Below are 26,187 nucleotides of genomic sequence, written 5' to 3' on the forward strand. Positions count from 1 at the left end.
TCTAGCCCTACGGAGAGATGAGGAATTGGGTATATGAAGGGATGCTGGCAGGTGTAACCTATAATATATGGGATTGATCTGCTCCTGAACCTCACAAGGGCCCTAGAAATGAGGATGGGCACCTTCAAATTAATGTTTCCAGAAAACAGGCAAACCTGGCCTTCTGGAGAGAAGTGTGGTAGAGATCTTTGTTTTCAATGTGCAGACTTTTCATACAGATGGCTGCCTTGAACTGGGAAGATTTAAATGCTTTCCAGATCAAGTATCAGCTGGTGGTACTTTGTATAAAACGGAAATTGGTAGTGGATTCCGCAGATGTGGCTATAGATGATGAAAATAGGAGATTTGCTCATAGGCTTACCAGAGCGACTATTATATGAGAATATGCCCCATGGAAGCAAAGGCATCCAGTTATCTTGACAAGAAGAAAAAAAATTATGCCGGTAATTCGCAAAGATCTGATAACTGTGTTCCACTTTCACATTTGACTGTGGATGATATGCAGAGGAGAAGTCTACTCTACAGAGAGACCTCCAGAACTGGGTTATAAACTGCAGTCCACTGTCAGAAAGGATGTTCTAAAGTCACCCATTCGGACAAAAAAATGTGTCTGATGAACATATAGGCAAAGATAAACAGCAGTAGGAAGGCCAGTCTTTGTAAGAAAGTGAGCCATTTTAGAGAAATGGTCCACAACCACCCAGATCAGTGAAACCATAGTATGGGGGCAGATCTGGAATAAAATCCATAGAGATATGTTTCCAAAGAATCTGGCAAAGTCAATGAAGAAGACCTGCAGGTTTCTGCTGAGAGGTTTTATTCTGTGCACGTGGTGCTGGAGGCAATATAGTTGTAAAGGGGGGATATTACTCACCAATATTATGCGAATATCGATAATTAATATTCCTAAATAGGAGGAGTCACCTGGTGATGACTCCGCCTATTTATGCCTTTATATAATAAATACACAATACTTTCGCTATGCTTTACACTAATCACTAATGCTAGCTGCATGCGCCTTACTAACTCACTACCGCTAACAAGTACACGCTACACAAAGGGTACAAATATAACGGTATTTATTTAACACACTAAGCACGCAATACACTAACAATACACAGCACTACACATATACAATACTCAAACTACGCTACACGTTCCCAATTCCACCCATAAACTAACTATACAATACACACATACAAGTATAACAACCCACCCGCCTAGCTCTATACTGTCCCTACGGGGTTACAAGAGGGTTATACAGTTTGTATACAGCAAGGGTCCAGGGACACAGCAGGGCAGAGTAGGAGAAGGTGTGCAGAGTAGGAGAAGGTGTGCAGAGTAGGAGAAGGTGTGCAGAGTAGGAGAAGGCGGTTAACAGGGGACTGGCACAGCAGGGGTTAAACACTCAGGGGTATGAGACCAGCAGGAGAGCTGGGGTGGCAGGGAAGAGGTTAAACAGTAGGGTTAATCAGGGGTAACAAGGGGCAGCATGGGGTCTGGGATACAAAGGGTTAATATGGTTGGCACTGCAAGGGAGGTACAATGCCATGCCAGCATATACTCAGCCATCTCCAGGGCCAAATGGGCCTCTCTTCCTTCAGGCAGCAGTCCTCATGTGTCTCTGAATCCAGTCTGGTTGCAAGGGGGCCAGGCCTCTGTTCAGTTTGGGTTATTATAGCCCCAAAACAACCCCCTCCTCCTTCCTCAGGCATGTGACATCATCGTGTGCGTGTGACGGAATGCATGCACTCAGATTCCAGCAGACAACTGGCTGGCCCCCTGAGGCTCACAGCACCACACGCCCAGCCATGTCACAAACACAAGGTGGGGCCGCATAGTAAATAGGCTGATAAACCTCAAATCAATTGCCTTTGAAGTCACCAGTCAGCAGTCACAAGTGTATATACATAAAGACATGTGTGCAAATACATACACACATATCTATATATACACACACTCTCATATACCTGGGGCATCACATACAGGGGACATACATATGTCCCCACTGGCCATAAGGGGCAGATACATATATATGTCCTCCTGATAAGATATATACACATATATAAGGGGCATAATGTATTCTATATGTCATAAGGGGCCACAGCCATATATATATTATAAGGGGCACGGTCTAAAGGAGGCACATATTTCCCACAGGGGCCACCATGAGCCCCTGGGGATCACCATGGGCAGACGTGTGCAGATGCTGGGCACATCTGCGCACATCGTCCCATGATGCTGTGGTTAATGTATGCACATATATACCATACATGCCCGCACGTGTTTGCAGGCATGCATGGATATATATGCATACGTCTCAACCCTTCCTCAACAATCCCCCTGTTGTCGGACTATTTAATACGACAATATATTGGGGGAATGGGTTGAGATATATTTGCCCCCCCTCAACCCCATCCTAGGTGGAAGTTCAGGAAGAACTGTAGTGTACACTGTTCTTTAGGTACTTAGACATCCCTAATCCATTTTCCTCCGACCTGCCCTTCACCGTAACCTACCACTCCGTCCACAGGATACCACACACCCATAATCTCTTTAACAGTCTTTTAGTGTCGGCCACCCCCACTTTGGAGTGACCACACCCCCACAGTCTCTCGGTAATTCTGCCGATCTTCAGGTATCTTCGTCCCCCCCAATTCTGGAGCGGGTTCACCCTTACAGTCTTTAACTGGCCTTTCTTTTATCCGTCTCTTGGTGTCAGCCACCCCCACTTCGGAGTGACCACACCCCCACAGTCTCTCGGTAGTTAAGCCGATCTTCCGGTATGGCCCGCCTCCAAGGAATCTGCAGCGGGTTCACCCTCACAGTCTCAGTCCCAACTTTCTTCTATCACAACTTTCCAACGTCTGTTTCCATCTTGACGGGTGCGGTTCTCCTGTGGACAGATTAATAGGTCTTTACAAGGCAGGTCAGACTCTTAAGCGGTGATGTCATAGTACCTAAATTCTACTGCGGAGAACACCTCCGCCACACTACACATCCAGCCCTTCCCTTAAGAACTTCACTGTTCCAGGGTTCAAGGTGGCATATGAATGATGCCTGTCCCTAGCGTGCCCTAACCTTATCCCCATTCACACAAAATACATTTCATATCCCTCCCAACACCAAATTCCATTATATGTGTGTACCCATAGAGACTCATGCAACCTGGCATTCCTCTCTACCTCCAAAGACACAGGTAGGTCGTAGACCCCTGTGTCAATGGGAAACGACTATAGGATACAAATGTGTACAGTCAAATGATAGCTCACCGCAGTGCGTTGGGCGAGTTTTGGGCTGTCACACATTTGTACCTAGAGTGTCTATGGGTACACCATCGACCGACAAACAAAATCAATAAATACACTGTGCTATGAGGTTTCAGGGTAGTACAAGTATACATCCCGAACCCTCATAGAAAACAAAACGTGTCCATACAATAATATTTGGCTACAGGAACCATGTTTGGTTATGTCCTGAGCCTCCTCCTCCGGATAGTTCTGTACAGTTCTGTCTGGTTCTGGTGTATTTTGGTCAATAAGTCCCTTGACCCTCCGACGGTAGATGACGATCACCAGAACCAGAAGAAGTTTCACTGGGTGAAACAAGTGATATGCTCTTCCACCCGAACGTCTCCAAATCTTCCTCCAGAGCCTTAAATAATGCTCCCGCTGGATTGTGGCACAGTCTTCCATCTCTAAAACACCTCTAGGCAGAGGTCGCTTGGTTGCCAAAATCCAGTGGGATCCTCTGGAGCCTCCCAAGAGCGTCAGGGGGAATAGCTGGCCTCTTCCGTGGCCTCTCCTGGGTTTTTCTTCCGCTCCATATAAAACCTATGGCAGAAGAAAATACCAGGCGCTCCCAGGGGAATTTCTCCCCTAACGGTGCAGTTAAATGTATAAAAATTCCCAGCACCAATACCTTTGACCCATGGGTAGAGAAAGGTATTGGGCTGCCCTTTGTCTCACAGGACTCCTCATTATCCCAACACTGGTGTCTGAACACCCTACCTTCAGAGGAGCGTGTCCTCTGCTACACATCCCTCTGCACCAACAGATAAGGATGGCCTCCCTACTAGGTTAGGATAACTGGAGTTCTGTGGACAAAGCACCATCTTGATGGCACCGCATCCCTGTCCACTCATGTGTACCCAGGCTGACTTCCCCCTGTGATCCCATCTTGTGGAGGCCCGCAGAACCAACGGCATAGGCATGCCCCGGCTCCTCAGGACCCCACAACACAAGAACACAGTCCACACTCTGCTGCCAAACACTCTGCGTCCAATCCCTATCAGAGCTGTGCTACCTGCTCGGACTAGAATTAAGTGCGCAGCACAACATTACACCAATGTTGTCTGTCCGCCCCAGTCCCCAGCGCAACACAGCCCTACCGAAAACCTTGAGCACAACAGCGTTATCTGTATCGATCCGAGACCCTGGTTGCCCAGAATAATATCACATCATCCTTTGTGTGCTGCATGAAGAAGGTCCTTATGCCTTCTCCCGACCAGCAGGATTTCCCGTGTGATATTATCTGCTCGCGACCCTATACGTTCTCGATCCACAGTATAACACTGCTCCGCTCCAAGGGGACACAGAATGAAACAAGACAGCAGACGGGACATTACAACACTACATAAATCAGCCTGGTGGAACACACTCATAGACAAGGACCACCATCAACATCAAAGAGAACGTTACAATGGACAACAAAAACACACAACATGGACATGTATAGGGAACAAACGGTGTAACAAATAGTACAGGGGTGTCAAATGTTGCCTAGCCTAGCTTGGCCACTCTGGCTCCTCAGCAGCTGATGATGCTGCCAAGAGGTTACCCCTTTATGGCCAAGCTGACTAGACCCCGCTGCACGATTTGCTACCTGAATCCCATCACTGGACACATTGCAATTACTTGCACAAGGGCAATTCCTTGCAATGTGTCCTTTGTTCCCACACCGGAAGCACCTGATTGGGCTTTCTGTCCTGTGTGTTTTGCAGTGCTTCGCTATATGACCCAAGCCACCACACGCAAAGCATTTGATGTTTGCCCGGTGTGGCCTAGGTCCGTCCACACTGCAACCGCGCTCCCTGAATTGTTCCATCTTCAGGGAGGCACTTTTCACGATGTTTCTTTTCCCCAAAGTCAGGGAAAAATCTCTGTTAGTCTGGACAGGCTTGGTCTGGTGATTTGGCCTGTCACAGACTACTCTCCCCCCTATTTGCCCTGCATAGGGCAAAGTTTTGGGATATTCCGACCCTGACTTTATGGGAAAAGAAAGGGCCGGCACCAACTTGGTGATGACCTGTTGCAAACCAGTTATTATCTGGGAGCTTACAGCAACGTGAGCCTTCAATTTTCCTCCTTCTGCTTCTGCATTTCCACTAATTGTGACTGTATTCGAGCCACCTGCGCATCTCGGTCAACAGTAGACTGCACATTCTCTGCCAGCTGTGCCCGTAATGCCGAAACCTGATCGGAATCATTGGCACAGCACTGGCAGTGAACAGCCGGAGGAATTGTCTCTGTTGACTGAGACACCAGCGCCACTTCCTTTGGCTTACAGATGCTAGCCTCAAACGTATGAACGAGTTTGGCTAGCATCCGAAGCCGTTTAGTGGCCTTATTCAACACCGTCCGTTTGTTAACACAAAGCTTGTCATAACTACAAGCCTGTGCAAACAAATCGGACCACAGCATTTCTGCTGACTTGTATGTGGTGGGGAGGATGGGATTGAATGTGCTGTGTCTGCTCAAGTGTTGCAGTGTGGGGAAGTCCATACTCACTGTTTGAGCATCCATCGTCTCCTTGGGGCCGTACCTCCTCGCAGCTGCTTGGAAGAAGTCCATTTTCCCAGATCGCTTCTTCCCGTTTCCCGCTGGACTTGTACGCTGCTCCAATGAAGATGGATCTCCTTCAGTTATGTGTCCTCTTCTCCCTCGCAATCACTTGAGCGATGCAGTAACCGTGTAAAGCAAATAGCAAAATATTAATTCACAGAACAATTATAGATTCTCTGCTAAAGATTTTGATCTGCGCTTGGTGCTGTGAGGAAGAGTCGCGTTACCTGTCCGAATTATCAGGTCCTAGACGCTCAGACCGCTGACCACGTCTCTCCTAGACGCTCAGACCGCTGACCACGTCTCTCTTGCCTGATAATTCACAGGATGGCCGACCTCTAACCTCAAAACCAAACACAGATTTCAAAATCTAAGCAGTGGGCCTGACTCGCCAATGTAAAGGGGGGATATTACTCACCAATATTATGCGAATATCGATAATTAATATTCCTAAATAGGAGGAGTCACCTGGTGATGACTCCGCCTATTTATGCCTTTATATAATAAATACACAATACTTTCGCTATGCTTTACACTAATCACTAATGCTAGCTGCATGCGCCTTACTAACTCACTACCGCTAACAAGTACACGCTACACAAAGGGTACAAATATAACGGTATTTATTTAACACACTAAGCACGCAATACACTAACAATACACAGCACTACACATATACAATACTCAAACTACGCTACACGTTCCCAATTCCACCCATAAACTAACTATACAATACACACATACAAGTATAACAACCCACCCGCCTAGCTCTATACTGTCCCTATGGGGTTACAAGAGGGTTATACAGTTTGTATACAGCAAGGGTCCAGGGACACAGCAGGGCAGAGTAGGAGAAGGTGTGCAGAGTAGGAGAAGGTGTGCAGAGTAGGAGAAGGTGTGCAGAGTAGGAGAAGGCGGTTAACAGGGGACTGGCACAGCAGGGGTTAAACACTCAGGGGTATGAGACCAGCAGGAGAGCTGGGGTGGCAGGGAAGAGGTTAAACAGTAGGGTTAATCAGGGGTAACAAGGGGCAGCATGGGGTCTGGGATACAAAGGGTTAATATGGTTGGCACTGCAAGGGAGGTACAATGCCATGCCAGCATATACTCAGCCATCTCCAGGGCCAAATGGGCCTCTCTTCCTTCAGGCAGCAGTCCTCATGTGTCTCTGAATCCAGTCTGGTTGCAAGGGGGCCAGGCCTCTGTTCAGTTTGGGTTATTATAGCCCCAAAACAACCCCCTCCTCCTTCCTCAGGCATGTGACATCATCGTGTGCGTGTGACGGAATGCATGCACTCAGATTCCAGCAGACAACTGGCTGGCCCCCTGAGGCTCACAGCACCACACGCCCAGCCATGTCACAAACACAAGGTGGGGCCGCATAGTAAATAGGCTGATAAACCTCAAATCAATTGCCTTTGAAGTCACCAGTCAGCAGTCACAAGTGTATATACATAAAGACATGTGTGCAAATACATACACACATATCTATATATACACACACTCTCATATACCTGGGGCATCACATACAGGGGACATACATATGTCCCCACTGGCCATAAGGGGCAGATACATATATATGTCCTCCTGATAAGATATATACACATATATAAGGGGCATAATGTATTCTATATGTCATAAGGGGCCACAGCCATATATATATTATAAGGGGCACGGTCTAAAGGAGGCACATATTTCCCACAGGGGCCACCATGAGCCCCTGGGGATCACCATGGGCAGACGTGTGCAGATGCTGGGCACATCTGCGCACATCGTCCCATGATGCTGTGGTTAATGTATGCACATATATACCATACATGCCCGCACGTGTTTGCAGGCATGCATGGATATATATGCATACGTCTCAACCCTTCCTCAACAATGAATGTCCCAGAAAACTGTAGGCCACCGATAGTGTCAGGAAACACCATTCAAGGTCCTGAAAGTCCAGTAAGTTTACAATTATGTCCTCAAACCAAGATCTTGTTTTTGTTAGCCATAGGGATAAACGTTCAGATGGAAGATCCCTGACTAAGAAGCAATGGGTATAATTTGGACCAGATAAATATTGTGTTAAGGCTGAGCAACCTGGTCTGTTGGATCAAAGGACCATGAAAGAGCATTTTCCTTGATGCAATTCTTGTCAGGACAGAAACTGAAGCAAGTGAAGAATAGAGGCCAAGTGGCTTGACTAGAATTTCAGATGCTGAGCAGATTGCAGATAAGTTATATTTTTTTATGATCTGTATATAAAACTACCGGATGACAGGCACCCTCCAGCAGATGTCTCCACTCTTCCAAAGCCACCTTGTAGTCTCAGATGGAATAATTATGTTCAGCAGAAGTGAATGCATTGAAGAAAAATAGCAGAGGAGATATTCTCCCTGTGTGTAATGCCCACATGAACTACTTTAGTATACAGGATCAATTCTGGAAGAAGCAACCTGCCAGATGCTCCCAGAAAGCTGATACCAGGGCCTCCTTGCATCAGAACAGCTCTGATAGAGTACAGAACTGAATGGCATACTGGCCCACAGTCAAGTTGCCATGGTGGAGATTTTGCAAAGATTATGCAGCAGACCAGGTTCCCCTATGGCCAGGGACTAGAAAGATAGAATATCTATCTCCCACAGGGGAAGGTACATCAAATAGCCCAGGGCAAGCAAGCATTGACTGGGGTCAGATTCCACCTGTGCTGTCCCTTTGAGTGCCAGAGAGAAAGTGCACATGCACTCGAAAGCCTCTTTCACACCAACGATACGATTGGCTCCGGATGCGTTCAGTGAAACGCGCACCATTTTGCAACCAAGTGCAGTCAGTTTTGTCTGCGATTGCGTCCAGTTTTTTCTGTGTGGGTGCAATGCGTTTTGATGCGTTTTTTGATAAAAAACTGGAGGTTTACAAACAACATCTCATAGCAACCATCAGTGAAAAACGCATCACACCTGCTCTTGCTTCCGAATGCAATGTGTTTTTCTCTGAAGCCCCATTCACTTCTATGGGGCCAGGGCTGCGTGAAAAAACACAGAATATGGCCTCATGCACACGACCATTGTTTTGGTCCGCATCCGAGCCGCAGTTTTGGATGCGTACCCATTCACTTCAATGGGGCCGCAAAAGATCTGGACAGCACTCTGTGTGCTGTCCGCATCCGTTGCTCCGTTACGTGGTCTGCAAAAAAAAAATATAACCTGTCCTATTCTTGTCCGTTTTGCGGACAAGAATAGGCAGTTATATCAATGGCTGTCCATGCTGTTCTGCAAATTGCAGAACGCACACGGCCGCCATCCGTGTTTTGCTTATCCGCAATTTGCGAACCGCAAAACACACAACGGTCGTGTGCATGAGCCCTATAGAACATGCTTGCTTCAATTGGGCATAAAACCACTCATGTACACAGACCCATTGAAATGAATGGGTCAGGATTCAGTGTGGGTGCTATGTGTTCACGTCACGCATTGCACCCACGCAGAAAACTCGCTCACGTGAAAGGGGTCTGAGGAAATAGCAGAGTGGACACAGAGTGCGACTGAAGCAGACACATACCGTTATCATGCACTAACCATCAGGTGGACAGCAGTAAAGGAAAGTATTATGCCAGCCGTGGCCGCTGAGAGAGAGAAATTGAGGAGGTTTAGAGAATGGGTCTGTAGGATTCCATTTTCATACCACAATTTTTTTGTTTTTTTCTCTTACTGCCATAGTATATACATAAAGTCTTTGTCGCACACTGCTGTTGGTGCTGTATGTAGGGATCCAATCCCATATGCGTATATAGAAGATAAACTACAGCACGTATAGTATTTAATTGATGATAGGGGCCAGTCTCCTGCACGTCTGTTACTACACTCTTACCTCTGTGCTTGTACTCTACCTTCTTCCGCTGATCTCCAACTGCGGCATAGTGTCTGATGAAGGCCTGTGAGCCGAAACGTTACACATAAATTCTGCGGCGTGGCTAATAACATCTACTGTCAATTAAATACTATATGTGCTGTAGTTTATCTTCTACTTAGTATATACATAGTGGCTTGTGTTTCTGTAATAGCTTCGTAATTCTCAGACATTAGCCATGTTACTAGCAAAAAATATACAACGGTCTGTGCCTCTCATATACCATCACCTGGATGCTAGCACAACTGTTTGGGTATGGCCATTGTGCAAAAAAATACAATGGCCTCTTTTTGGGTATTTCATTCATTTTTTAAACATTTGAATACAAAATATAAACTCAACACAAAATTTTTAACTCAACACTTTCGGTTTTGCTCCAATTTTGCATGAGCTGAACTCAAAGATCTGAAACATTTTCTACATACACAAAAGACGCATTACTCTCAAATATTGTTCACAAATCTGTGTATATCTGTGTTAGTGAGCACTTCTCCTTTGCCGAGATAATCCATCCCCCCCTCACAGGTGTGGCTTATCAAGGTGCTGATTAGACAGCATGAATAATATTGCACAGGTGTGCCTTAGACTGCCCACAATAAAAGTGCACTCTGAAATGTGCAGTTGGATCACACAGCACATTGCCACAGATATCGCAACGTTTGAGGCAGCGTGCAATTGGCATGCTGACTGCAGGAATGTCTACCAGAACTGTTGCCCCGTGCAATGAATGTTCATTTCTTTACCATAAGCAGGACTTTTAGAGAATTTTGCAGTACATCCAACCGGCCTCTCAACTACAGACCACGTGTAACCACACCAGCCCAGGACCTCCAGATCCAGAATGTTCACCTCCTATGATCGTCTGAGACAGCCACCCGGACAGCTGCAGCTACAATCGGTTTGCGTAACCAAAGAATTTCTGCACAAACTGTCAGAAACCGTCTCATGGAAGCTCATCTGCATGCTCGTCGTCCTCATCGGGGTCTGGACCTGACTGCAGTTCATCGTCGTAACCGACTTGAGTGGGCAAATGCTCACATTTGATGGCGTCTGGCATGTTGGAGAGGTGTTCTGTTCACGGATGAGTCCCGGTTTTCACTGTTCAGGGTAGATGGCGGACAGCGTGTGTGGCGTCGCGTGGGTGAGCGGTTTGCTGACGTTGACATTGTGGATTGAGTGACCCATGGTGGCGGTGGGGTTATGGTATGAGCAGGCGTATGTTATGGACAATGAACACAGGTGCATTTTATTGATGGCATTTTGAATGCACAGAGATACCGTGACGAGATCCTGAGGCCCATTGTTGTGCCATTCATCCACGACCATCACCTAATGTTGCAGCATGATAAATGCTGCACAATTCCTGGAAGCTGAAAACATCCCAGTTCTTGCATGGCCAGCATACTCACCGGACATGTCACCCATTGAGCATGTTTGGGATGCTCTGGATCGGCGTATACGACAGCGTGGTCCAGTTCCTGCCAATATTCTGAAACTTTGCACAACTATTGAAGAGGAGTGGACCAACAGTCCACAGGCTACAATCAACAACCTGATCAACTCTATGCGACGGAGATGGAGTAAGGCAAAACTGTGCACATTTCAGAGTGCCCTTTTTATTGCGGGCAGTCTTGGGCACAGCAGTGCAATATTCATGCTGTCTAATCAGCACCTTGATATACCACATCTGTGAGGTGGGATGGATTATCTCGGCAAAGGAGAAGCCTTGACAAAGTGCGAGTTAGCGCAAAACAGCTGTTGCCGATTCATACACCTGTGCATTGCTCTACGTCCACCACCTTTTTGTAACAATTAAATAAACTGCAATTCAAGATTGATGGGGAGTGCCGCGGTGCTTTTTTCTATTTATGGACAATATTTGAGAGTAATGGGTCTTTTGTGTATGTAGAAAATGTTTCAGATCTTTGAGTTCAGCTCATGCAAATTGGGAGCAAAACCGAAAGTGTTGCGTTTATATTTTTGTTCAGTGTGTGTGTGTATGTGTATGTGTGTGTATATATATATATATATATATATATATGTATGTATGTGTATATATATATATATATATATATATATATATACTTTGCTTGAGAAAGGCTCTAGTGCAGAGCCGAAACGTCGCCATTGCCACATGGGTGAATAAAGAGTGATTCTATTTTTATCCTGGAGTGCTGCCCTATTCTCAACTTGCATTTGTGGGATTGGCCTTTTCCTGTGGGCTGTGCACCCATAGGCTGTGCTGCCATTTATTTTTATATAATATATATATATCTCAGATCTATTAGGGCTTATGCACACGCCGTAGCCGCTTTTGCGGTCTGCAAATTGTGGATCCACAAAACACGGATACAAGCCGCGTGCATTGCGCATTTTGCGGAGCAGAACATGTTCTATTTATTTATAGGTGAATGGGTCTGCATCTGACCAGCAAATAATGTGTATCGGATGTGGACAAAAACACGGCAGTGTGTGTAAGCCCTTATATTGACTGTATCTATACATACAGACGTGGACAAAATTGTTGGTACCCTTTGGTCAATGAAAGAAAAAGTCACAATGGTCACAGAAATAACTTTAATCTGACAAAAGTAATAATAAATTAAAATTCTATAAATGTTAACCAATGAAAGTCAGACATTGTTTTTCAACCATGCTTCAACAGAATTATGTAAAAAAATAAACTCATGAAACAGGCATGGACAAAAATGATGGTACCCCTAACTTAATATTTTGTTGCGCAACCTTTTGAGGCAATCACTGCAATCAAACGCTTCCTGTAACTGTCAATGAGACATCTGCACCTCTCAGCAGGTATTTTGGCCCACTCCTCATGAGCAAACTGCTCCAGTTGTGTCCGGTTTGAAGGGTGCCTTTTCCAGACTGCATGTTTCAGCTCCTTCCAAAGATGCTCAATAGGATTGAGGTCAGGGCTCATAGAAGGCCACTTTAGAATAGTCCAATTTTTTCCTCTTAGCCATTCTTGGGTGTTTTTAGCGGTGTGTTTTGGGTCATTGTCCTGTTGCAAGACCCATGACCTGCGACTGAGACCAAGCTTTCTGACACTGGCTAGTACATTTCTCTCTAGAATTCCTTGATAGTCTTGAGATTTCATTGTACCCTGCACAGATTCAAGACACCCTGTGCCAGACGCAGCAAAGCAGCCCCAGAACATAACAGAGCCTCCTCCATGTTTCACAGTAGGGACAGTGTTCTTTTCTTGATATGCTTCATTTTTTCGTCTGTGAACATACAGCTGATGTGCCTTGGCAAAAACTTCGATTTTTGTCTCATCTGTCCACAGGACATTCTCCCAGAAGCTTTGTGGCTTGTCAACATGTAGTTTGGCATATTCCAGTCTTGCTTTTTTATGATTCGTTTTCAACAATGGTGTCCTCCTTGGTCGTCTCCCATGTAGTCCACTTTGGCTCAAACAACGACGGATGGTGCGATCTGACACTGATGTTCCTTGAGCATGAAGTTCACCTTGAATCTCTTTAGAAGTCTTTCTAGGCTCTTTTGTTACCATTCGGATTATCCGTCTCTTAGATTTGTCATCAATTTTCCTCCTGCGGCCACGTCCAGGGAGGTTGGCTACAGTCCCATGGATCTTAAACTTATGAATAATATGTGCAACTGTACTCACAGGAACATCTAGTTGCTTGGAGATGGTCTTATAGCCTTTACCTTTAACATGCTTGTCTATAATTTTCTTTCTGATCTCTTGAGACAGCTCTTTCCTTTGCTTCCTCTGGTCCATGTCGAGTGTGGTACACACCATATCACCAAACAACACAGTGATTACCTGGAGCCATATATAGGCCCAATGGCTGATTACAAGGTTGTAGACACCTGTGATGCTAATTAGTGGACACACCTTGAATTAACATGTCCCTTTGGTCACATTATGTTCTGTGTTTTCTAGGGGTACCATCATTTTTGTCCATGCCTGTTTCATGAGTTTATTTTTTTACATAATTCTGTTGAAGCATGGTTGAAAAACAATGTCTGACTTTCATTGGTTAACATTTATAGAATTTTAATTTATTATTACTTTTGTCAGATTAAAGTTATTTCTGTGACCATTGTGACTTTTTCTTTCATTGACCAAAGGGTACCAACAATTTTGTCCACGTCTGTAGACCTCCTCTCATACCTTACTACTTAAAGAAGGATGCACAACGCAATCAGCTATTTACCCATGTCAGGAGCATCCAATACTCAGTACTACTGGCGCAATGTAACAAGTTCTACACCTACTCTGATACTACTAGTGCACTTTTTAATATGCCTCCTCTTCCTGTACGGGAGGATTAGAGGGAAAAGAGGGGTATTGAGTAGTGGAAAAACTGTGTTACTCATAGTAATCAGAGCTCAGCATTCATTTCTTAAACTGCTCTGGTAATATGAAGGATGTGCATTGGTTGCTATGGGCAACACAATGTTTTTCTTTTAGACAGGTTTGATAAATATTCTTTATTAACTACAGCTTACATGTAAGACAACAGCATATGTATTACAATAGTCCTTGCAATGAGATGAGGCAGGTTGAGAAGCCATTCCTTAGTAGTTACAGTTAGCATTATAGATGTCTGCTTCAACCTTGCTACTGATGCCGTGAGACTGCTTCAGCCATTCAGACTGAGTTGCTGGCAACACAGATTGTCTTTTTGCATATTAGTATGATAAGTGTAAAATGAGTGTTACCATTCTTTTGTTATTTTAATATAACCTTATTTCTTGCCCAGCCTAAACTTTGCTATGGAACTGGCTAAAGATCTACAGCAACCCATCCCAGACTTATGGAATGATGTAGCAAGGAAAATGAAAGTCCCATTTGATTCCAAGATTAATTACCATCCAGAATATGATGGCTACAAACTAGGTATTTATGAACATACAGTATACTGTATAGTAAAATAAAATGCTTCCCTAATGCAATGTAAAACTGACAAGCAGCTTATTAGACCCATTGGCAGAGACTAATAGGCATACATAAAGTGAAAACAGCAAGGCCTTCATTAAGCCCCCATCTGCATTAGTAACCCACCAGTGGGTGACACAGGGAGCAAAATAGGTATTATTGTGCTGGAGGCCATTAAGGTCCTGCATGCAGGACTTCTTTTCTATCTGTAGAAAACTGATTTTTAGAGGTAAATGGCCAAATCTCACGCAAATTGAGCATGAGGCCTCCATCACACGGTCAGTATTTTGCATCAGGATTTGATCATGATTTAAAAGCCAAAACACTGAAGACATGCAAATATTTCTATCACATGTTATCTCTGTTTTGGACCCACTCCTGTTTTTGCCTTACCAATACTGATCAAATGCTGACCAAATACTGACGGTGTGAAGGTGGATGCTCAAACTACAAACTTCTTTTTGGCCTCTTCTTCTGACGGATCAGAAGAACGGAAAAATAAACAGTGATGTGAACACAGCCTTACTGCGGACACCCTCCACACGGTCATGAGGCCACTCTTTGAAATTTGGGCCACTGCATGGTTAAGTCCACGCCGATAAATTGCCGTAATCCAAAACCACTTTTATTAGAAATCACATTGTTGTTACCTCCCACCATCCCCCCAGATGCTAGTTCAAAAGCTCCTCCGTCTGTCTAACCATTTTTTCCCCCAGAGCAGCTGCACCCTCCCCATTAAGGTACATCTTGTCCTGCTTCAGAGCCTGTAGCCAACATCAGCTCAGCCACTTATTTAACTCTCTAAGTTCCCACTGTCTCTGTAGTGACGCTCGTGGCACTGGTAGTATTTTTGAAAACACTAGCTTGGTGGTCTTGGACTTCAGCTTTTCTCCTAGTTCTCTAAAATCATTTTTACGAACCTTCCATCTCCCCGACTTTGTCAATGGTACCAATGTGTACCATGACCATAGAGTCTTCCCCAGCCCCACCCAGCAATCTGTCTGTCCATTCTGCAGTCTATCCGATCTGCAGTATGCCAAACCTGAGAACCCAGAAGACAACACACTATTCGACATTCACTGTTTTGGTGACAGATGACCCTGTCTGTCCATCTAATAATGGAGTCCTATACCACCAGCATCTCCCTGAACTTAGCTGCATTCCTCTTCCCATTTTTCCTACATCAGTCATCCACTCTGCTGCAGTGTTGCTGGCCCTGGGCTTTCATCTCTAATATCAGCCAGACATACTGTAGAGCCAGAATCTGGGCTTCCAAATACGCAATATGCTTGCATCTAGTGCAAATGTATTCACCCTCAAATGGCTTTTCAAGACATGCATATATTGCACAGGAGACACACTTGGTAGCATTGTCCATGAAGCAATGTCGCCTAATACCTCCTGACGAAGCCTACGTGGCAAAACACGTGTCTAGGTTGAAGCAGTGGGGGACCGTGTCACCATTTTTCAGCAGCAACATGGGTAGGTAACATGGTATCTGGATTAGGGTGGGACTAGTGGCTTGCAGTTATTGTTATATGCCATCTTTATGAGTAGCATTGCACTGTCCATGTATACCCTACAGCATCCATTGTTTGGACGCTGTGAATAAGAGCTAGGTAGTTGTTCAATACTAGGGAACAGCAATTGCACCCGCAACTACTCCAAGATTTACAGCTTCTGTCAATTGTCATCTGCTGTATATGGTCACATTATCCCCCATTATGATTCTCCACATTGTAGAGCCCTTTTGTGGCCCAGTCTCCATGTTCTGTCCCTTTTGAGTCTCACCTGTAATGATCATGTGATTTATATTGAATAAAATGAGATTTTTTTTACCTTGTCAAATCCTTGCTCTCTTTTTTTGTGCAATGTCGCCTAATTCCAATGTATCTGTTGAAATAGCAGTATGAGGGCCTTTCTTAATTTGTGGGATAAGATGTAATTTTCATTGGTATAATTTTGGAATACATAAGATTTACTGACTAACACTCTGCCCAAACTACACCAGGGCTCAGAAGGGAAGGAGCAGCATCTGGATTTTCTAACATGGAATTTGCTGAAATGAATTTTAGTGGCCATAACTTTATTTTTATTTTTTGTTCATTAATCCCTTCATGATCCTGACATTTTTCACCTTAAAGGGGTATTCCCATCAACAGTTTTCATACTTACCTGACATTTTTTCAACTTAAAGGGGTATTCCCATCAACAGTTTTCATACTTACCTGACATTTTTTCAACTTAAAGGGGTATTCCCATCAACAGTTTTCATACTTACCTGACATTTTTCAACTTAAAGGGGTATTCCCATCAACAGTTTTTATACTTACCTGCGGCAAGCATGACGTTCACTTCCTGGATTCGGCTCGGCGGGCTCAGTCAGCTTGATGTCTTCTCCCAGCCGGGCTGCGCGTTGTTTTTAACACGCTCGCCGCCGCGCATGCGCCATGGTGACTTATTCCTGGCCTGTATAGTACAGAGCCGGCGTGCGCGTTCACGGCTCTGTACTATACTGGCCAGGAAGAAGTCATCATGGTGCATGCGCATTCAGGACATTGCCCGGCCGGGAGAAAATCTTCAGTCTTCTGAGTAAGCTCGGCCACAGGATTCAACAGGCGAGAGGTGGCCGTAACCAGGGGAGACAAAAGACAACAGTCGGGTAAGAGGGGACTTATTTTCTCAAAAAGGGTGGGAATTGAGTAATAAAATGTATTTGCAAAAATTATTGCTGTCAAATCATTAACAGATTTAAAAGTGATAATTGTGATGGGAATACCCCTTTAAGGAACAGGCCATTTTTCCATGTGTCACTTTTACTTGTTTTCTCGTCACATATTGTACTTCATGACAGTGGTAAATTGGAGTAAAAAAAATTCATTTCAATCACATCTACAAGACTAGATAGACCGTATTTTTCGCTTTATAAGACGCTTCCCCCCCCCCCCCCCCCCCTCCCTCCAAAGTGTGGGAGGGGGAATGGCCGTGCGTCTTATAAAGCAAATACTTTGCTGGCTGCTATGCTGCACACCGCGGCCAGGGAAATATCAGTGTGGAGGGAGGAGGCGGGGACACTCATGGCGGGGCCCGGTGCAGTGACTCTACTCTAATACACCGGGCCCCACAATTGTTAAACATGCAATCTGATCTATATCATTGTATATGCTCTGTACGGTACCTACTGTAGTACCGTAGGTATAGCATTAATACGGCGCAGACCGGCATCTCCTTCGGTCATGCGCCGCCTGCCGCAGCTCCCTCCTCATGCGCCGCCTGCCCCAGCTCCCTCTGTCATGCGACGCCTGCCCCAGCTCCCTCTGTCATGCGCCGCCTGCCCCAGCTCCCTCCTCATGCGCCGCCTTCCTGCTTATCTCACTTTATGAATGAACAGGCAGGCGGCGCATGACAGAGGGACCTGGGGCAGGCGGCGCATGACAGAGGGAGCTGGTGCAGGCGGCGCATGAGGAGGGAGCTGCGGCAGGCTACAGTAAGTACCGTACAGAGCATATACAATTAGATATAGATCAGATTGAATGTTTAACAGTTGCGAGGCCTGGTGTATTAGAGTAGAGTCACTGCACCGGGCCCCGCCATGAGTGTCCCCGCCTCCTCCCTCCACACTGATGCATCTGATGGGGGATCTGTAGATGACACTTATGGGGCTCTGTGAATGACACTTATAAGTGTCATCCACAGATCCCCCATCAGTGTAATGCACATATCCCCCCTCAGTGTCATCCACAGATCCCCCATCAGTGTAATGCACATATCCCCCCTCAGTGTCATCCACAGATCCCCCCCATAATAGTGCATCATCCACAGATCCCCCCCATAACAGTGCGTCATCCACAGATCCCCCCATAACAGTGCGTCATCCACAGATCCCCCCCCATAACAGTGCATCATTTACAGATCCCCCATAACAGTGCGTCATTTACAGATCCCCCCATAACAGTGCGTCATTTACAGATCCCCCCATAACAGTGCGTCATTTACAGATCCCCCCCATAACAGTGCGTCATCCACAGATTCCCCCATAACAGTGCGTCATCCACAGATTCCCCCATAACAGTGCGTCATCCACAGATTCCCCCATAACAGTGCGTCATCCACAGATTCCCCCCATAACAGTGCGTCATCCACAGATCCCCCCCATAACAGTGCGTCATCCACAGATCCCCATAACAGTGCGTCATCCACAGACCACCATTAGTTCAAAACCTACCAAAAGCACACCTTTTGTTTCATAATATTTTTTTTCTTATTTTCCTCCTCAAAAACCTAGGTGCGTCTTATCATCAGGTGCGTCTTATAAAGCGAAAAATACGGTAGATATATCCGAACTGAGACACTTGCCCCATCCGAGTGTCGTTGGTCTTTTGCTGTGCCCTGGTGGTGAGGTTGTTTTGATGCTGTGGAGGCTTGGTGATGTTGTACTCTGCTTTTTTATTATGATCTGAAAATATAAAGCACTTGTTTTAGATAGAATATGAATATAGAATTAACAATAAAATAGTTTTTTTACTATGACGTTTGGGAATAGATATATTATTATTGTTTTATATTTTTTATCGTTTTATTTATACCATTTTAACAAAAATCGCATCTTAAACGCAAGAGATTGCGGATTTGAATGGGAGCATTGTGAATACCAGTTATATCTTATATATTTTTTTAATACACATACTATAAATTTTAGGTATACAATTTCATGCAAAACCTTTTTATCATTTCTGGCAAAGGTTTGGAATGGATAGACAAATCCATTCCATGTTTTTGAGACAATTCAAAATTACGCAATAATCCAAATTGGAGGAGTCAACCAAGAATATTTAAACCAGCATATGCTATAGGAGACTTAAAGAGGACCTTTCACCTGGAAAAACATTGTGAACCAAGTATCATGGCATATATAGCGGCGCCCAGGGATCTCACTGCCCTTACTATTATCCCTGGGCGCCGCTCCGTTCGGCCGCGATGTCCTCCGGTATCTTCGCTCACTTGGTTATAGTAGGCGGAGACTTAGGGGACTTGGTTATAGTAGGCAGAGTCTGCCCTTGTTCTGCTGGGCGTCTCCTCCTCCTAGGCTGTAGCGCTGGCCAATCGCAGCGCAGAGCTCACAGCCTTGGATTGGCCAGCACTACAGCATAGGAAAAGGAGACGCCCAGCAGAACAAGGGCAGACTCCGCCTACTATAACCAAGTGAGCGAAGATACCGGAGGGCACAGCGGCCGAACGGAGCGGCGCCCAGGGTTAATAGTAAGTGCAGTTAGATCCATGGGCGCCGCTGTATATGTCATGATACTTAGTTCACAATGTTTTTCCAGGTGAAAGGTCCTCTTTAACCACTGAGGAAGGAGTCTGTGTTAACTCCGAAATGTGTATGATGTGAATAAGTCTTCTGGCCAACTGAGCCTGAAAACCAATCGCATAGAAAAGCGACAAGGTTCCGGAGCGCTCCTGGTAGTTAAAGTGCACGCAAATTTCTGCTGCGTTTTAAAGTATTGCGACGCGTGGAACGCCGACACACAGACAGCGCCTAATGTTAGGAGACCTCGGCGCAGGTCAACAAGTGTCCATCAAAGCAATAGATTGCAACTACTCACTATAGGAAGAAGCCGCAACACATGGGATGCCACGGAAAGTGTGGAACTCCGAGCTGAGATCCCTTCAGAAAAGTGAGTAATTTCGCTCTTACTATGTTGCAGCTATTTACCCACGTATTATAACTATCGGTCGATAAGAGAACTATCTACAGAATACCGCAAGATATCCTCATTATAAAGCCGATTTATCACGAGACATAAAAGTACTAAGCCGATTTATCTCAGGCTATCAACAGCACAAACTTCAATATACAGACATCTCTATAATATCACACTCCTCAACTCAATATAACCAGTTGGATCTATTTCATTGTCCATCAAAGCCAGATCATATATAGCGGGGATCCTACCATCATATAGTGTTCCGAAGAGTCTTGTAAAACACCAATATTTTTACACGTTCTATAATTCATTTTTTTATTTTATTTTTCATGCAATAATATGTCTTATTGTCTCTAATTATGTGCAAAGTACAAAATTGTATTCCAGGTTACAATTTCTGTATTTTATGGTAATAGTAATACCACTATTGGTGGATTTTCTAATGTGCCGATATTTATAATAAAAGATTTATATTGTTACAATTATATTGTTTCTATGTTGGTCCAGGTGTATGTGTGCCCTACTATTATTTATTTATTTATTGTAAATTTACATTTCCCATGTCTACTTCATGTTTGGACCATTTTTGTAAATGACATTTTCTTTTTTTGGGACGGTAGAAGGCTTAGAAGTTTAGGAGCAAATCTTAACATTTTTAAGAAAATTTCCAAAACCCAATTTTTAAGGACCAGTTCAGGTCTGAAGTCACTTTGTGGGGCTTACATTATAGAAACCATTTGAAACAAAAAAAAAATCATGTTTTAGTGTCTCCATATTAGCCATATAATATTTTTTTTTGCCCGATTGTCTTATTTAGGGGCTTATTTTTTTTGCGGGATGAGGTGACGGTTTGATTTTGGGGTGCATACGCCTTTTTGTTCGCTTGGTGTTGCACTTTTTGTGATGTGAGGTGACAAAAAAAAATTGTTGTTTTTAGCGCAGTTTTTATCTTTCGGTTTTCTGCAGCGTTCAGGCGAGGGGGTGGATCATGTGATATTTTTATAGAGCCGGTTGTTACGGACGCGGCAATAGCCAATATGTCTGTTTTTCGTCTTCTTTTTTTCACAATTTTATGTGTTTTATTAATGGGAATTTTGTATTTAATTTTTTACTTGAAACTTTTTTTATTTCTGTATTTTATATATATTTTTCCATTATGGGACTTCAACTTCTGGGGTCTGATCCCCTCTGCAATGCATTACAATACAACCTGTATTGTAATGCATTGGCTGTCAGCTTTTATGCCCCTAAGGGCTGGATCTCACAGACTTCCGTAGGAGGCTAGCCCCGATGCCTATGGAAGGCATCGGCTGCCTACTCTACCATCAGGTCCCCGACACGGCAGTGCACGGACCCAATGGAGATGCGGAGGGCACCCATAGCCTCCGCAAACTCTCTGCATGCCGCGGTCAGCTTTGACCGCGGCATACAAGGGGTGAATGCTCCGGCATCTGTGTCTTCACCGATGCTGGCGTATGCAGCAGGGACCCGGTTGTCAGTGACTGTCGGCTCATGCCGCTGATCCGGCAGGCGCAGCTCCTGCACTGGCCCGATCAACATGCCATACATGTACTGGTCCTTAAGTCACGTCCAGCTGTGACATACATGTACGGTAAGGGTCCTTAAGGCATTAAGCTGTGTGGGGCTCATTTTTTTATGGAAAAGCTATAGTTTTTATTGGCACCATTTTGGGGTGCATTTTGGCTTTCAGATAGCTTTTTAACTTATATTTTTTGAGAGGTGAGATGTGCAAAAATCACAATTCTGTCAGTGTTTTTATTTATATTTTTTATGAGTTTCATCATGTGGTATATATAATCTGTTAGCGTTATTCTGCAGTTTGATACGATCATGGCGACCAAATTCATACAGGTTTTTTCATGTTTTCTGCTTTTGCATAATAAAATCACTTTTTTTTTTAAAATCCGTCATATTTTGCATCGCCATATACTAACATCTATAACATTTTTATTTTTCTACCAGTGTAGATGGTGCGGGAACCGCGCTCTAAATAAACAGTTTATGTCAGTTCTTGAACCCTACAAATACAGAGAACTGAAGTCTTATCCAGCTAACAGAGGCGTTATTCGCAGAGACGTAATGTTCATACGAAAAAGGTTGTAATCCACCTCCTGCTGGTCCGCAGCTCTCGTGATGAGTCACCAACCAAGGAATCCAAACACCGGACCCGAGTACCTTCAAGAAGGAAAAGAACAGATGGTGCAATACCCTCGGTATCTTTAAAGGTAAGAGGTTTATTGTACTCACAATTTTTAAGTTACAAGCATGCACATAGAATTGCCCGATCCGGGTTTCGCTATTCGCTTCTTCAGGGGCTAGGGTACAAACGCCGCTGCAAACCACGAGTAAAAGATCACTTCTACCCCGGAACTACAAACGGACTTCCGTTGTCAAATAACCTATCACTCACAAATATCGGATGTCAAACAAATATAAAATGTGCATTAAAATAAACACATGAAATCGCATAAAATATGCCATAATACATAGATACAATATAAATCCATATATGCAACAAGTAAAATGGTAACGGTAATAGTATCATACAAGTCAAGCCATACAGACTGCTTTTATATCCCACTCGATGTTTAATCCTTGTGGCTGTAGAGTGTCCATCTCAAATATCCATTGCGCTTCTTTCTTATTAATTTGCGTGGCGGGATTGCCTCCTCGCCAATATCGTTTGACTAATTCTATACCGCAAAATTTCAAACCACTAGGATCTTTTTGGTGAACTCTCTTAAAATGGGCTGAGACACTATGCGTCTCCAGCCCCTTTTTAATATTTCTAATATGCTTCCTTAGAGTTCTACCTATATATTGGAGTCCACAAGGGCACTCCAACATATAGATGACTCCCATAGTCTCGCATGAGATATTTCCCTTTATCTTTAATGTAGTTGTTTTGGAGGTGGACACGATTTCTTTTATTTTAGATTTTTTATTTTCTTCCCTGGAACGATTTTTACAGCAGGGGCAGAAACCGCACCAGGTAAATGCACTGGGGGATTTAGTTGTAATAGGGTCATCTTTCACAAAACTGTGCACCATACGATTCCTAACAGTGGGGGCTCTCTTGAAAATAAACAGGGGTATTTTTGGGATAAGGTCTCCAATGGTCCGATCATTTTTCAAAACATTCCAGTTCTGATAGATAATATTCCTAATTTGGGGGCAAATGGTGGAATAAGAGGTGAAGAAGGCAAACTGATATCTATCCCTTATCTGTTCTGTATGTTCGCTAGGATCTATATTTTTATTCTTTGTTTTATAATTATCTAACTTTACTTCTTCCCTCTGTTTATACAGTGTTTCCCTTTCATATCCCTTTTCTATGAACCGATCTACAATAATGTTACTTTGTTTCTCATAATCTTCTATGTTGGTACAATTCCTTCTAATGCGTTGTAGCTTTCTTTTCGGTACATTGCACAACCAGGGCTTGTAATGGCAGCTACTCCTTTCTATATATCCATTACGGTCAGTTGGCTTGAAATAAGTTTTAGTTATAATTTTCCCTTGTTCTAACGTGATCTCAAGGTCTAAAAAATGGATGGTGTTTCTACTGATATCTTCAGTGAATTTTATATTCCATTCATTAGAGTTTATGCATGAAATAAAATCTAGCAATCCTTTTTCAGTACCATGCCAGATACCGATGCAGTCATCGATGTATCTTTTCCAAAATCGCAGACTGCCATCCTCGGTATCTCTCTTTAGTGCAGGGGAGATGGTGAAATGCTCCCAATATGCCATAAAGAGGTTGGCAAAACTGGGTGCGAATTTCGCACCCATCACCACACCAGAAACTTGTAGGAAATAATAATCATTGTACCAAAAATAGTTGTGTCCCAAACAATATTGTATGCAGTCTAAGATAAATATTTTATGATCTTCACTCATCTGTTCATCCCCATCCAAATAAAATCTGACTGCTTGCATGCCAATTTTGTTAGGTATTATAGTATATAACGATGTAACATCAAGAGTCATCAGAAAAGTATTATGTGGGATGTTATAGTATCTTCCAGAAGTTCCAATATATGCCCTGTATCTCTTAAATAAGAAGGAGTGGTAGCCACAAACCGCTGTAAAAAAATATAAAAATATCTATGTACTCTGATATGCGACTGGTAATTGAGTCAATACCAGAGACTATCGGTCTCTCAGGGGGGCGCTCTGCATCTTTATGCACCTTTGGTAAATAGTATATGGTAGGGGTTTTAGGATGTAAATTATTTAAATACTGATATTCTTTATGGTTAAGGACCCCTTGAGCAAGCCCTCTATCGAGGAGTGTTTTTAATTGCTTCTTATTTTCAATGACCGGATCACTTTTCAATTTCTTATGTGTTTTTGTCGCTCAGGATTCTCTCCATTTCAGCATTATAATCTACCTTATCTAACACCACTATCCCCCCCCCCCCCCCCCCCTTTATCGGCCGGTTTAATTATTATTTTATCATGTTGTTCAAGGTTTTTTAAAGCCTCTTTTTCTTTTTTGCTCAAATTATTCTGCTTCATGCCCCTTGTGTCTATTTGATCAAGTCCCTTCAATACGCCACGTTTAAAAGCTTCAATACATTCATTCTCTTTATTATCTGGGTAAAATGTAGATTTATTCCTTAAATCCGTTTATATCCCCGTCCCATCTATTTGGGGAGTCTTAATGGGATTTTTTATAAGATATTTACGGATTTTTAGTTTTCTGATGAACTGATGCAGATCCAAATAGGTCTTAAATTTATTACCTTGAAAAGTGGGTGCAAACTTGAGACCCTTGCTCAGGACCGACAGCTCCTCAGATGATAAAGTATGTGAACTTAGATTGTAGATGCCTATAGATTTCCTCTGCCCTTCTTTGCCTCGGGGGTTATTGTGTCTTTTTCCTCCCCTATTACCTCTACCTCCCTTTTTTTCTTTCTGGGTGTCTCTTCCTTCTTTTGTGGTGTTTGCGGTATAAAGGAAAAATACCGCAAACACCACAAAAGAAGGAAGAGACACCCAGAAAGAAAAAAAGGGAGGTAGAGGTAATAGGGGAGGAAAAAGACACAATAAGCCCAGAGGCTTAGCAAGGTCCTGAGCAAGGGTCTCAAGTTTGCACCCACTTTTCAGGGTAATAAATTTAAGACCTATTTGGATCTGCATCGGTTCATCAGAAAACTAAAAATCCGTAAATATCTTATAAAAAATCCCATTAAGACTCCCCAAATACAGGGAGTGCAGAATTATTAGGCAAGTTGTATTTTTGAGGATTAATTTTATTATTGAACAACAACCATGTTCTCAATGAACCCAAAAAACTATTTTAGGGGGATATCTGTGTGTGCAGGTGACTATTACTGTGCATAATTATTAGGCAACTTAACAAAAAACAAATATATACCCATTTCAATTATTTATTTTTACCAGTGAAACCAATATAACATCTCAACATTTACAAATATACATTTCTGACATTCAAAACAAAACCAAAAACAAATCAGTGACCAATATAGCCACCTTTCTTTGCAAGGACACTCAAAAGCCTGCCATCCATGGATTCTGTCAGTGTTTTGATCTGTTCACCATCAACATTGCGTGCAGCAGCAACCACAGCCTCCCAGACACTGTTCAGAGAGGTGTACTGTTTTCCCTCCTTGTAAATCTCACATTTGATGATGGACCACAGGTTCTCAATGGGGTTCAGATCAGGTGAACAAGGAGGCCATGTCATTAGATTTTCTTCTTTTATACCCTTTCTTGCCAGCCACGCTGTGGAGTACTTGGACGCGTGTGATGGAGCATTGTCCTGCAT

At 43.7% G+C, this 26,187-nt stretch overlaps 1 protein-coding gene across 1 annotated transcript in view; it reads left to right on the top strand.

Annotated features, from left to right (window-relative positions):
• Window positions 1-26,187, top strand: part of PGGHG (protein-glucosylgalactosylhydroxylysine glucosidase) — a 344,294-nt gene that overhangs the window by 147,164 nt on the left and 170,943 nt on the right. Inside the window, exon 9 of the mRNA XM_044269473.1 lies at window positions 14,486-14,622. Coding sequence (XP_044125408.1) covers window positions 14,486-14,622 — 137 coding nt within the window. The remainder of the gene's footprint in view (window positions 1-14,485; window positions 14,623-26,187) is intronic.

The sequence above is a fragment of the Bufo gargarizans genome, chromosome 10 (assembly GCF_014858855.1).
Source record: "Bufo gargarizans isolate SCDJY-AF-19 chromosome 10, ASM1485885v1, whole genome shotgun sequence".
Taxonomy (NCBI): Eukaryota; Metazoa; Chordata; class Amphibia; order Anura; family Bufonidae; genus Bufo; species Bufo gargarizans.